This window comes from Micrasema longulum, unplaced genomic scaffold (genome assembly GCF_059751315.1).
Source record: "Micrasema longulum isolate JH-2025_06_02 unplaced genomic scaffold, ASM5975131v1 h1tg000037l, whole genome shotgun sequence".
Taxonomy (NCBI): Eukaryota; Metazoa; Arthropoda; class Insecta; order Trichoptera; family Brachycentridae; genus Micrasema; species Micrasema longulum.
This window is the reverse complement of record NW_028277244.1, coordinates 1,585,739-1,601,566: the sequence shown is the minus strand read 5'-3', so window position 1 is coordinate 1,601,566 and position 15,828 is coordinate 1,585,739. Positions and strand designations below refer to the sequence as shown.

The 15,828-nt window shown below is 30.2% G+C and overlaps 1 protein-coding gene and 1 non-coding gene across 4 annotated transcripts in view; both read left to right on the top strand.

Annotated features, from left to right (window-relative positions):
* The first annotated feature begins 1,463 nt into the window (after positions 1-1,463).
* On the top strand, positions 1,464-1,536 carry TRNAR-CCU (transfer RNA arginine (anticodon CCU)). The gene has a single exon. It is a non-coding gene; the product is annotated as a tRNA-Arg (tRNA).
* Positions 1,537-7,215: 5,679 nt separating this feature from the next.
* LOC148285424 (homeobox protein XENK-2-like) overlaps positions 7,216-15,828 on the top strand; it is a 72,316-nt gene continuing 63,703 nt past the window's right edge. For 2 of the 3 annotated variants that reach the window (XM_088225507.1, XM_088225516.1), the window contains exon 1: positions 8,925-9,432. In XM_088225507.1, the coding sequence (XP_088081633.1) occupies positions 9,305-9,432 (128 nt within the window). In that variant the 5' untranslated portion in view covers positions 8,925-9,304. Of the gene's footprint in view, positions 7,237-8,924; positions 9,433-15,828 lie in introns of those variants that run through there. The other variant, XM_088225525.1, reaches the window with a different exon arrangement.

Here is a 15,828-nt window from a genome sequence, read left to right as displayed (position 1 = left end):
AAGTAAACTCTTACTTGTATTAAATTTCTTTAACCGGTATATTTGAAGAATCATTTTTGTCTGATTGTTTATCTACAAAACATGTTAATTAAAACAGTTTAAGCAAAAATTTCACCATTTTGTCAGTTGGCTCACATTACGTGCAATGGGCTCATATATATTTTAACAGAAGTGGAGAACATCATCATTTAAACCACCAAATAACCGGACATAAGCCCTTATAATAAATATACTTTGATATGCTTTTCTTTAAAACATTCTCAATCTCTGTTGTGATGTAGATATATCAAGTATTTAAGGCCTAAAGTAAAATACTCTATGGTGCTCTATGCATGATTAAAAATAAATAATTAATCGTAAAACGCGAAAAGAACTATTTTTGATATCATCAAAGTTTTTAGTTTGTCCGAATTTTCGTAGACAAGTACTTGATTCAACTCCCTAGGGAGTTGTTAATATAATTATATTACTGGGCATATATTGGGCTAATGACCTGGCATTAGCAGTTTTTAGTGGTCATTTTACACACTGTGTACCATTCACCATTCTGTCTATATTTTAGCATCTATATTCTTTCAATTCTTCCATCTGTTGATCCTGGATTTCTATATTCCCTTCTCTAAAATTTTATTTATTTCTGTTGTAATATGTATATATTAATAGCTTCTTAGGGGATTAAATCCAGTCTTTGTCAACAAAAATTTCGTCGAACCAAATACAACTTTGTAAATCCACCTGGTCCAAGAAGAAGTATAAAAATTGAAGAATATTTTCAGGCCTTCCCTAGTATGTAGGTGAAATAATTAAATCCGAAGAATCTCACCGCATCAGTAAAGGTTTCAGCTCTTTGAATTCACAAACATCAACTTATGAAAGAATTGAAGAAATATAGATGTTTAAATATGGGCAGAATGGCAAATGTTACACAGCTGTTTATGTGGCCATTTGACAGGTCATAAGCCATGTAGATGCCTCGAGTTCTATATTCTCTACTCTAAAATGTTCTTCATCTCTGTTGTAATATGCTAGTGTTTACATATGGTTGCTTTGCGTTTTTCAATTATAAATATTTGATGAGTTTGATTTAAAAAGTTAATATTCCATTAAATCTAAGTGAATGATTGTCAAGCAACAGAATATTACATAATATTAACTTCAAATTAAATGAGTAGGGAAATATAAAACATTACATACACTTTTTCTGTGTTTGTTATTAAATCAAATGTATTTGTGTTCTAGGAAACTCCAGCCGACCGCCACGCTATATAGAGCGGGGAGCGTAGACGGGCGATCTCCGGCAGAGCGAGCGCATAGCGTAGATTACAACTTGTGTGAGGAATTTGTGGGCGTGACACGACTTACGTGTTCGCCGCTGTAACGCATATAATTAGTTTTTTTCTCTCTCGCCTGACGTAATCACGCTCAAATCGTTTTATATGTTATTTCTGACGAGACACTACCGCGCCTCTGTGGCCCAATGGATAAGGCATCGGCCTCCTAAGCCGAGGATTGTGGGTTCGAGTCCCACCAGAGGTAAATACCAATATTTTTTTACTGATTTTATTCGTTAGAACAGGTAACTTTGAAATGGTTTTAGGGTGAAATGTCTTCAAAAAGCGTTAAATTACATCAAAAAAAATATCCAATGGGAAAAAATATATTAAATAAATATTAAAAATAAATGCAAAAGTACTAAAAACTATAATAAATATAGTATTGTAATAATATTTAAAAAATATTTTTTTTAATTTCGTAAAATCTAACAACGGTTATTATTTTAAAATATTAAAAACGAACAAATCGAAGTCAATGCAATTTTAATAACTTTAAAAAGTCACATATATGTATTTTAAAAATTTATAAATTAAATATCTTTAATTTTTTGTTAACTTTCAGCACATTGATAGGTAATCACAAAATCACAATATTATTATCTGTACCATATCTGTACCTTAAAGGGTAAACCACAGGAGTCACATTGAACCAATGTTCAAAAAATTAGATTTGATTATGTGACTTCCAAAACATCGTAACTTTTAAACCAAATATTAAAATTTAAATCGATAAAGTACTTTCAATATAAAATGATTATTATTTTTACAGTAATAGGTAGTACATATTAAAATAGCATGTCTGGGACTAATGATGTATGTATTTTGCATTAAAACAACGTGAACTTCAGATTTTCATTTCAAATTAAAAATGAATTTATGACGAAAGTGGACTTTGGTATTTTTTAACTTATAAAATTGCTTATTGCGATAATTTCTCCTTTTTTAACTTCAAAATGGCAAGAAGGTAACTTCCGTGTTTAACCTCTAAGGTACATATATATTAAATAATGTGTAATTATTTGGTAACAACAATAAAGTTAAAAGTACCTACTTAGTATTTAAAATATAAAATAATATTAAACCACATGTCATATAAAAAATATTTTAAATACTTTGATATGTTTGAAACAAATTACAATGGAGATGGACATTTTTGAGAAAAGAATTGGAATGCATAAACATTTATCAAACCTTTTGAATGTTTTCAAAGATGGTGAATATTAATTAAACCTTTAGTATAATTATTACATGAAATAGTAACTTTATGATTTTCTTGTTTTATTAATCCTTAAAAATATATTATTGTTTAATTTGACTTTTACATTTATTTTTAAACTTCTACTGAATGATGTAATAACTTATATTTACATATAAGTTATTTATTTAAAAATACTTGGTACGCTTCCACTTATTTATTTGACCAATTAGCGCTTTCACTCTCTAATGGGCATCTTACAACAACAACAACAACAAAACATCACGCCGTTTCCCCGTAGGGGTAGGCAGAGAGGATAGAACGCCATAACACTCTATCTTGGCATACAGACCTCGCTTCCTCTACATTTATACATCTTCTCATGCACGTACGCCGATTATAGGAACTTTTGACATGTCCATCTTCAAGTATTTGATGGACTTGATCGTGCCATGTCTTTCTCGGTCTTCCTCGTTTTCTGCATCCATCAACATTTGCATCGTAGATCCTTTTAGCCGTTCTTTCACTGTCCATTCGCTCTACAGGTCCAAACCAACGCAGCACCCCTTTCTTGATTCTGTCAATCTTAATTTATTTATTTAACTTTTTGTACATAATGTCATTTGTAAATTGGCGGGCTTATTGCCAAATGGCAATTTCTTCCAACCAACCAATAAAATAAAAGTTTTATTTGTATAATTCAATTTACAGAATATATTAAATAGAAAATAAAGATTAAAAAGCTAAAGATATATAAAAATAGAAATAAACATATTTGTTTATAATTTACCTTTAATCAAAACTATTACTCAATGGGAAAAAGAAAAAAAAGAAGAAAAAAGATAGGAGGAAAGATTAATGAAGAGAAAGGAGACGTTTCTTCAGACGTGATTTATACAGGATAATGTAGTAACATCTTTGATGGTGGATGGGAGATGATTCCTCAGTCGAGCCGCATGGACACTAATATGAGTTGGAGAAGAAAGAGGAATTGTGGATCGGTATTAAGAGAGTGCCTTGAGTATTAGAACGAAGAGGTAAACCATGAAGTGACGAGCGTTGATATTTTTCACGCAGGTATATAGGAGCGTTAGGACTATGAAGTACATTGAACAGAAGTGAGAGGGAGTGATAGTCTCTCCACTGTCTAATTTTAAGCCATTTAAGCATTTTCAGACTGGTGAATATTAAACAGTGTAAGGATAATTTATATAAAACTATATATTATCTAAAGTGTAAGTACATATAAAAATAAGTTGAAAAAGACACAATATGCAATATTTTACTGGAACAGAGTGAGACAAATTATTGAAACATGTGTTGGCGGTGTACTTTAAGGGAAGATTTTATTACATGAAAAACATTTATTGTTTTATTACAATGTACAGGGTCCAACTAAGGTGGCTAATAAGGGTGGCTAATAAAGAATTCTATCTGCTGATTTATTAAAATTCTATCGCTATTATTTTTTATCCTATTTATTTCTTAAATTTCTTATCTATCTAACTTTTGACCTTTATGTTCTACATGTAAAATTTTTATGTTTTTTGTTTTTTTTAAATTATGTTTTAATTCATTTAAATGTGATGTATAGTTTTCTTAATCGTTATTTAATCTATGTGAAGCTAAATATTCTTTCAGTCTATATTTAATTGCTCTCCCGCTTTGTCCTATACATGAACCACGACAAGTACATGTTTTCATATTTTCCGCTTTTTTTCAAATTTGTCGACCTGATCTTTACTATTGATTCATGTTTGGCCCAAAGATTTTTTATTATAAAACGAATCTAAAAAAAATTTTTTAGAACACTGAATGTGTTACAAAATTTTTAGGTTGAATTTTTGTTTCTAAATCTTGGGTAACAAGAAATGTATGTTTTATGAAAATAGTTCAACCAAATGTGTTCATATGTAAAAGGCAATTTTGCCGTATTCAAATAAATAAAATTTACAGGGCTTATGACGTCATTAGTTGGTTTAGGTGATCATTCTACACTATGTTTCTTGTATTAATTTTTTGTATGCAAAATACACATGTACTTTTTTTGTAATAATTATCTCAAAAAATAAATGAAATTTGAATTTTTTATTTTATTTTGTTTAAAGAAGTGACCATTGGAGACGATTGCTTCGAGATATTGCATTATTATCAGCCCTTTCGTATCTAATGGTGAACACAGGCCTCCCCTTAGATCTTCACATCTCCCTATCCTAAGCCAAATGCCTCCAACCACTTCCTGCAACCCGTTTTATGTCATCAGACCACCTATCTTGAGGTTTGCCGACTGCCGACACTTCTTCTGCCTGTTCTGGTCTTCTCCTGTCTGAACATTGCATAAATTTGTTTATTTTGAATAATAATATGGAGTACACCGATAACGTATAATTAAAAAGACACGTTACAAGAGGGTAAAATATGGCATTTCAGTGAGAAAGTTCAGTGCTATTAGAAATGAAGAACTTTCCGGCTGTCCGGGAAATTGTATACAAAAAATGTTTTCTTACGCGCAGTAAAAATTAGAGCATCAAATTGTACGGCAAAGTTTCTTGAAAATTTACGAAAAAAAGCATTTTATTAAAAACGAACTACTTTGAACGACGTCGCTAGTTCATATGAACCAGCCAATGATGTGAGAGCTGTGAAGGATGTCCGGCTTGCTTATCGTTTTTTTTTTATACATTTTCAAGAAACTTTGCAGTACTATTTAATGGTCTAATTTTTACCGCGCGCAAGAAAACATTTTTGTGCCTAATTTCCGTAGGGCTAAAGATCCTCATTGGTACCCTAATATAAATATAAAATTATGTGATCGGTACCTAATGGCACAACGTAAATTAGAGTTTTACTAGGGCGGACTGTTTTCTGCAAAATGCACACCTTAGGTTGCGTGGTCAGTCAGACTTTAAAAATCATCAAATCTTGTCATATACATAATTAAATTCATTTTTGCATTATAAAAAAACAAATGCATGCATTATTTATCAAGTGTCGAAGTAAAAATCATTCCAACTGTTGTGTAGATTCGATTATTCATTTTTTTCACAAAAGTGATATTATCTCAGTTTCACTTTTCTCTGGCAGGCTGCGTTTTGCATAACTACATTGAATTAATCTTAGAGAATTGAAACCATCGAGAGAGAAACTGAAACATTTAATGTTCCTGCAACAGGCACCTGAAGCGTGAGACAGACCTTACCCTCATGTAACAAATGATCGAAATATTATATTCGGTTTACCGATGCAGTGCCGTATGAACAACTCTGTGCGGAAAGTCGAATGATGATGATCGTATACTTATTGTTTTAAAATTTAGGTTGTTATTCTATGCTGATATGCACATATTTTTTGTTTTATGTTTTGGTTAGAAGAAATGACCACATTGCAATATGTCCACAATGTTTTATATGGATGATGATATTTAAATGTGAGGCCAACGCGGCGCGACGCGAAGTTATAATATATTGTATCTACATAGGTGCGTGTAAGGTGTAGATTGTGCACTGATAATACACACGATTCGAGTAGGAAAGATTATCGGTAGGAGAGCCAGTATTTACTTTAGAATTTGATTTGACGACAGGTAACTTTAAATTCACAAGTCTATGAGTAAGTTTTTTGATAAATGTAATACGACGATACATTAAATAATACAGCTTTGTTTTTTTAACGCCCTTTTTTAAACCAATTGACCAGCTTAGAAAATCTCGTATTTAACATAAATAATCTTAGAAACAATTCATCATAATAGCATCACAATCTTGACAGACATGGTAAGAATGTCATCATTTAGCCAGGAGTGATAACACCGCTTGCTTCTTGAATGCTTTTCTTTTCTGCAGGAACACATCTACAGTGCTGTTTAGAGAGTTTTTGTTCAATCTTCTGAGGTTAGATGAGTTTATTTTATGTTTATGTTTTTGACATAAGTGATAAACTTTGTAGGGGTTTTGGCTTTGTAGGCAGAGACGCTATGAAACATAAAGTATGCAAAGACAGAGTGGTGCGGCGTTTTATCCTCTGCCTGCGGGGAAGCTGGCGAATTATATGTTCGTTTTTTAACACTTATAATAAATACGGAAAAAGAAATACTGACGTGGTTCAAAAATCAAATTGTGTTTTTTATAAATTAGAAAATAAATAATTATGAAATTACACGAAGTCGTTTCCGAATCAACAAACATTTAAGGAACTTTATTTCACAGAATCTTCATCATACCTCTATCCGACAGAGGCTAGTACGCGGTTTGTGAACACCATATGCTATATGACGATCATGAATCATGTTAATGTCCCCAAGTGAATACAAGAGCAATGCATAGGTAAGTAAATTTAGAAGTAGGTGTATTATTTTTTTAAAGGTAAAAAATAAATAACAATGCCATTTAAGTCAATATAAACCTTACACGTTATTCTTCTTTTTCTAGCGCCTTATCAGGTGTCCCCGATGTTGGCAATCACTTCTAAAAAGTCCTCTGTCTTGCGTTGCCAGGAGCAACTCCTCCACACACCTCATTCCGGTCCAGTCTCTTATGTTGCGCAGTCAAGACGTTTGCCTTCTGCCAGGTCTACGTTGACCCTCAATCTCGCCCAATAGTATAAATTAGAGGACTGTAGACCTTTATACATTTAAACAATATTGTCTGTTGTAATTAGCTCTCCTCGGGATCTCTACATTGCTGACCAAAGCTGTCCATTATAATCAAGGTAAAAATAATGTAGCTCTCATGTAAAAAAATCTAATAAAAATGCCTGTATAAGTATATTTGTATAAACTCGTGGATACATGCGTACTTACATATCATATATATTTAGTATAGATATATTTACTATAGCCTAAGTATTTGTAGGTGTAACACGGTTATCAGATCTGTGTCAACAGTGTGTTGTGTTGGTTACTTCACTAATACATCACTATGCTTTCAATAATGCCCATAAATCAGAGCTAGACAACCAAAACGAATATCTTTAAAAAAAATGTAAATATAGGGTTAATATTTTTTTCAAAAACACATGAAATTCGCCCTTTTCAATGTTTATGTTTACATATTTTCCATAAATATTTTTTTTAAACAATTACATTTTTCTATGTAAAACACATTTACTAAACTTATAAACCTAAAAATTAAATTTATTATAATATCTCACTCTGTTTTTTATAATTAATTTGAATTAAGTTACATTTATTTATTTGACACTTTATATACATATACAATATATTTACATATAAAGGCGGGCATATTGCCTTAAGGCAATTTCTTCCTACCTACCCAAACCGTTCAGTTTGAGAAAATTATAAATACATGGACATATTGAATCTTACAATTTTATACAAAAATTAAAGGCAAAGATTAACAAAAATAAATATATATAAATAAAAAAAAGTTAACACTATACTATGAAGAGCGGAGAGGGGATAGGAAGGAAAGAAGAAGGATAAAGGAACAATTTAAATATTCATAAACATAATATATATCATTCTTTATATTATGTTCATGAACTTATTATGGCGTTTTATGCTAAGCCTGTGTTGACACATAATAATTGCAATGAAAAAAATAGTAAATTAGAAGAAATAATATTAAAATATACAATAACAATACTAAGAAAAAAAATCCAAAAATAACTAAGAATACTAAAAAAATAATAAGAGAATAAACATTATAAAAAGTGGGACCCGAAATGATGAAAATGAGATACCTCACGCGTTATTTATCTCAGTAATAACCGAAACAAACCAAATTCCTTATTAAGACATTTATGGCGTATCGAAGATAGTACAATAAAAATAAGAATGTTTAAGTTGAATGAATTAGCCGACACTACTCAGGGGCGATTTTGTGGCGTTACGAAATTGAACAGTGCTAATTAAAAACGAAACATTCTGAACGGGAGACATATGTATTTCCGAGTGATACTGAAGCATTCCGAATCGATGACACGTCGGGTTTTTACAAATATGCCAACGGATCAAGGCTTTAAAAAAATACAGAATAATAATTTTTTAATTTTAAAAATCTTAAAATTATTAAGCCTTTTTCTCTTTATACGATGCAAAGAGCAAATTACTAGTGCACTTTCATTGTATCTCAAAACGATAGATTAAAGCAAATTAGCACAAATACCTATGCAAATTGAAAACTTTGAGCATTCACAAGAATGTGGTTAGGTGCAATAGAAATACCTTCGTCGAATTTTTGTAAATTGTGGCCACTATTATATTTTATAGTCTATGTTTAATTAACAAAATAAAGATACAAATATATGAATTGCCATTGTGTTATCTTAATAGTTAAATACGCACCTGGAAAATAAAAACACTTATCCGTTTTCTAGCCGAGATAAGATTATAAAAAAGCAAACAGTTAGCGTAATGTATTGATTGACGGAGTTTATTGTGTGTTTTTAGTAAGAATGTGTTTTATAATAGTGTTGCCGATCTCTTAACTAAGGGAAAATGTACTCTCATATCGCACTATCATCAGAAAGCTTCGAGATAACGATAGTCTAACAAAAAGGGGCTTCATACAGATACTCACCTATTAGGATAAATTCAATTCGAAGGTTTTAGTTACCCTTTGGTGTTCGTCGTATAAATCCGCTCCTAAAAAACGTATTTTCTAAAATTGTGCGTTACCTCCCCAGCCTACTGAAAAAATATCCCTCGTGTTCCTACTAATTGTAATGGAAGTTCTTACATGTAAGTGTTCATTTAATTCGAATTTATGTTCCGTTTGAAATCAGTGCTTAACTTGGGAGTTCCATAGACAAAATAATGACAATGTGTGCTAATGGCGGGATGTTTCCCGCTTATGATGAATACTACGACAATAGTTGGTCGCTTATTCCGCCAGACTATGGTGTCACAGAAGAGGATTACAGATACAATACGTACTCTCATCCGTAAGTAAAAATCAACTTTAAATTAAGCAGATAAAATACATTTTACAATCCATGAAAATGCACTAAAAATTGTTTTGCCTTGTCACATATTACATATAAATGTTAAGATGGTATGCCATAGAATTAATAATAGTCCGGAACTCGCATAAGCACATCAAACAGAAGGCTACTAAACTACTCATAAATAAGTAGGTTTACGTTTCGACCCATTAGTTTCTTTGAAGACGTCGCTCAGCATCATGAGACTATAAGTCCTGAGTTAAGTTGGGACGAGTAATTAGTCGACATAGACATACGAGTATATCACCACAAATATTATATAGGATAAGAAACATAATAATAAAATTAAAAAATAAGTGTATGGCACATAAATATGGTAAACAGCAAACTCAAACATTCGGAAAATCATCAAGGAGTTTTCCACTCAAATCCCTCCCACTAAATCCAGTCCTTGAAAATAGTTTTCATCCTTGAGAGCTTAATTCACTCTTCCAAAATATTGAACACTCTCGGTGCGGTAAAGGAGAGACAATTTATAAAGTTAATTCGAATTTTCTTTACGAAAATACAAATATAAATCTACTTTTTTACATCTAGTAAATGTTATAACTGTAACTTCCCAAAAAAAGAGACTAACTCTTGTATTTGGAGAGTGACTTACACTCTTATAGTTGTTTATTTATTGGAATTTGTGTAATTTTGAATATACGGGTACATGAGAAAAGAAAAAAACTTATTGGATATAAAAGGGAAAACCGAAAATAATAATACATTCATACTAATTAAAATATATTGCATTTTTTAAACCCGTTCAAAAAATTTATTTAAATTTCCGTTGAATTTATTTATTGAAATATTTATTTTAATAGTTTTTTGCTCATTGGGGAGATTGTTGTAATTTTTTACTGTTTTTTCATTATTTAAATTTATTATATTTTGTTTTGTTTTTTTTTTTTTCTTCTTTATAAATTTGTATAAAGGAATTTATTTTATAAATAATGTCTACTCTATGAAATTTAAATAATATATTTAATTTTATACTAATATTTACATTTATACTTTTTTTTAAAAGCCCAGAACCCCGGAAGACATACACAACACGCAAGCAAAGACAAAGACAAAGACAACAAAATAAAATTCTTTAACTAACATACAACCTACCCTACCTGACCTCTACGACTGAACTGTACAAAAAAACACACCAGTTTGACATAAACTACTTGACTAAAATTGAGACCTTAAAAATTGTGCACAAAATAACACTGGGAAACATACAAGACGACGACATAATATTAGTCAAAAATACTGACATATACAAATATAACACCAGACAACAAAAACACTATCATATTGAAAAAGCAAAGACAAACACAGGACAGTCAAAAATACTACATAATGGACTTAAACACTACAACGACCTACCTTACTACTTGAAAACTTTTAATGGAGACAAATTTAAAATCAATCTGAAAAAGCACATGATGACTGAACTAACTAGACTAGACGAGACATAAAATGACTAGACAATATTAAATTTTTAATGTAACCCTAACGGGTTTTTTAAAATTGTAAATAAATAAAAATAAAATAAAAAAAGCATTCTTTTAATATGACTGATCAACCAGACTTTTTAATTTGCGTTATTACGATCTTAAACATTTAATAAAATCACCTAATATTGAAAAAAACATAACTCCATTCCTCACCGACGACACTTAAACGTTAATAAATAGTAAGGAAACATACTTAGGGCTTTTATGAATCAAATCTGCACAATAACATAAATAAATATATAAAATAATTTACGCATATAAATGTCACTTTTTAAAATAAAACCCAAACTCGAGAAACATGTGTTTGTTTTTAATTAAAATTCCCAAGTACGCATGTATATGTTTATTAAAAATAACATAGATGAAACGTGATTATGACTAAAAACGGAATTGTAATTATATTTAAATGTGCACATTGAAAATTATTTGACCAACGCGACGAGCACATATATTCGACATATTTATTTGTTTGACAAATGTGAATTTGTTTAAGAAATATTTACAAATACGACAAGAATAATGGCTAATTAACATCAAAACCAACACAAAAAATATAATCTTATGTCCTTTAAAAATAATAGTGGTCGATGAATAAAAGGCCAATCAAGTTTATGAATAGTACAATAGTCAATCGGAATCACTACTATATTAACTCTGTATACCAATCAGTGCCAACCTTTTTCTAGTCTGAGCCAGATGGCAAATTTTCCACATAAAAAAATATTCGAGTTTGATAGTGAAAATTCTTAGTGGAAGTTCATTGTAATTTATTATGGAAATAAAAGATAAGTGGTACTTAAATCCACGAATTTGGAATAATTAACTACCGGTTTTATCGCTTTCGCGACATCTTCAAGACTGGTATCTTTATTGTAAAATTCATGTATTAATTCAAAAACAGTATGGATAGAGAATTAATCTAACAGTAGCAATTTTATTAATTTATCTATGCCTGACAGAAAGGTCTTTTTACAAACTGTTACGGGGTAAAAACATTTGTTTAAATAATATAATATTATTATAATGAGTTTAAATATATAAATATACTAGCGGACCCGACAGACGTAGTCCTGCCAGAACATTGGCTTGCCTGCTATTACCTTAGAAAAGACTTTTCATTGATAAGCAGGTACCTAGGTACTTGTTTAAGATTTAATTCTAATACTAAAAACAATTCATTTTCAAATATAGAATTCTTTTTGCAAATGTCAAACTCGGCTCTTCTCACCAACAGGGATTCACTTTATTCATGAATGCATTTAAAAAATGTATTGAATGTCATTTAATGATATTCTAGTATTACCAAAAATCCAGTAACAAGAAATAAATGTGAACAAATTATAAAGAATGCAAGGAAAGAATCTGATTGGGATCCATAAAAAGCAAATGTTGTTTGTAAACACTCAAAAACAATCATTTTTTAAACAAAGAAAACCAACATCGTTCCATTTTTTTGTACCTTTTTGTATATGCATTCTCATCTTTTTTACAGATCCGATTGAAATTTTTAATATCTGCAAACACGCGTAGCGCAAAAATCTGCATTTCGTTGGAAACCGCACGTAAATCGGTTAAGCCGTTCAGGAGGAGTTCAGTGACATCACACGTACGGAAGAATTATATGTATAAAGATTGTTGACTGTCAATTGGGATGTCTGAAAAGTAAAGTGTTAAAACATGATAAGGAAATATATTACAATGGATACAGAAACGGAAAATAAATACGTCAGCTCTTTTTTAAATAGTATGTTATTTTCTAGGATTTCCAATTTTTTCTATCAAAGATGTTGCGAAAGCGATAAAACTAGAAACTGGATAATCTAAATTTGTTTCTATAATAAATTTAAAAACATGTATTCTAGTATTCAGCAAACACTGTATAAAATAAAATACCTTAATTAAATCAACATTGAATTGATATATGATGAACTCTGGATTAAAATGACTTTTTTGATAATTAACTGCAGTCCTCGACCAGTAAAATTTAATTTAACATTACCTTACTGAAGCGCTCTCGATTGAAATTTTTCCAACGTTCCGATTGCATTTATTAATTTCCTCTAAAATTTAATTTTTTACATGCTTAAGTACTCTGGATTGAAATCATTTTCGTGTTTGATTGTAATTATTCAAGCTTTATCATTTTTATGAAAATCTGCATATTTATATAGTATTATACAGATTATACGTTTTTCTCGGGGTAGGTCTTAAGATGTTGAAAATCAACCCCTGTATACACTTCTCACATCCGGCGTACGAGTATGTAGCATTCCTTAACACTTCCTGCCTAGGAGCAAAAGCTCCCTTGTAGTATTTACTGCTTGAATCAACAGGCGTAAACTATTCTGAAAGGGTTGTCAAGGAACATAAAGACTTGTGACGAATCTTTATGGTCAAAATATAAATTATTATTGGACCATTCGAAAAGAGGGGTTTCTTTAAAAAATAAAAATATGAAATGTGTTAAATGAAATGGATTTAATTACGGGTTTGTACTTACATTCGGTCAGTTTCTTTAAATAGTAGACACAAACAACCACGTACAATAAAGTGGGCCAATGATGTATGAAGTTTTTTTTATTTTTTTAGACATCAAAGTGAAAGGGGTCTAAAAAGTTGCATTTTGGATCACGTTAAATGTAAAAATTATATAAAAAAATATTCCATGCTACTTTCGGCTCTCAACCGAGGTTTGAAGTTTACAACTGCCTAAACATTTTGTTAATTATCCATATTGATAAAATTATTTTTGTTAGTAAAGATATAACCGAATCACATTACGAATTCGAACATGTTTTAAAACTACGGAAATGCAAAAAGTTTACACTCCGCAGAACTGATTCCGTTGAGCGCCTGGCTAATATTGACGAAAACAATGGCGCATTAAAACAATGCTACCCATTTATTACATAATAAAGTGCAACTCACGCCCTTAGATGCCTATTTAATAAGGTTTAATGCACATTATAACATTTAATTAAACTGATTTTCTTACTTAAATACGAAATGACAGCCGGTTTAGAGCAAAAAATTGACTTTTTCGAAAACTTCAAGTTCTGGTTGAGGGCCAAAAGTAGTATCAAATATTTTTTTAAATATTTTTTGCATTCCGAGTATTTCAAAAGGCAACTTTTTAGACCCCTTTCATTTAAAATTCGGAAAAAAAAATATCGGCCAACCCTAACGTACAATTCTTAATTTTTAATAATGTAATCTAACATGAAACAAATAAACCTTTACATTTTAAGATACGGGTGTTTTAGCATTTATTTTATTTTAAGCAATCATCAACCCACAGAAAACATATTTTTCTCAGTCATAATCTTGTGTGGACTTAATTATTATTTTTAGATATTTTCCTTTATAAATCAATATGTTCACAACTAATGATGTCACGTCTCTTTCATTATTACAAAACATAATTAATGTAGTCATTTTCATGAAGATAAACTCGAAGGTGCCTTTCAATTAATATCACAACACACCAACAGTGAGCGATTAAGATGTTTTACATAGGTTTTAAAAAAAATATATGTTTACATATTACAACAGAGATGAAGAACATTTAAGAAAAGGTAATAAATTAGTCTTGGCGTCTACACACTGTGTAACATTCACCATTCTGCCCATATTCGAACATCTACATTCAATTCTTACTTCCACTTACTCTTCAATTCTTTCATCTGTTGATGTTTGTGAAGTTAAAGAGCTGAAACCTCTATTTATGCGGGTGAGATTCATTTAATTTAATTATCTCACGTACTTACTAGGCAACACCTGGTCCATGAAGAAGTAAAGAAATTGAAAAAAAAAAATTTTTCGGCAAATTTCGGTTTAACATCAAATGTTTATATTAAATGAAATAACTAAAAACAACTTTGTTTTTAACCACTTTATTTTTACCTACCGGTTTTGAAGCTATTCAACATTTTAATCAAGGTTATACTTAACTAATGAATTATATCCTATTTTATTTTATCAATGCTGCGTATGATGCTAATAAATAAAGTATTTTTTCCTCCTGTCTAGTTTTGAGCGTATTCATCTCGAATTACTATCCTTACAAGACAAAAAGACTTGATTTATTGGTTGCATAGAAAAAATTGAAAATAAAGAATAATTAAAAAAATACATGTACAGATGGCAATCATGATCAATCGTTACGCATTATAAATAAATTGTCTATGTTTTATGCATGTATGCATGCATACGTGTATGTACGTGTGTGTGTATGTACATGTGTATATATATGTATATACGTGTGTGTGTATGTATATGTATCAAAATGTGTATACGCGTGAGTTTATATTTTATACTTCTGTGCTCTTTATTAATTTGGTAACTATTATCGTATATTAGAATGTAATTGCCTAGCTTGGAACGGGGTATGTACCCTTGTTAGCTGAACAAAGTAAACGTAAAATTGTATTTATGATAAAAGGTGTAAATAAATAAATAAAAAAAAACATACACAGCACAATACTTGTCAAAAAAATAGGTTAGAATTTATTTGTTTAATGTAAATTACATTTGATAATGAAGCTTGTAAAGCTTAATCGGTCGGTATAATCGGAGTTTTTTTTTAAGTGGTTAAAAACACAAAACGTTTTTCAAATTTGTTTTATTATAATGAATAACCAAAAATCAGTGCTTCAAATATAATGTTCATATTAAAATTTAAATAGATACATACCCTTGAACTAGGAATTAAAAGAGCTGATAATTGGTATAAAGTAAAATCGAACATTTGTATGCAAAGTAAAGCAACTTTCAAGTGTAGTAAGTAATTAGGAATGTTTTTACTAATGGTTACTGATTATTGGAAACCCCACACAGTATATTC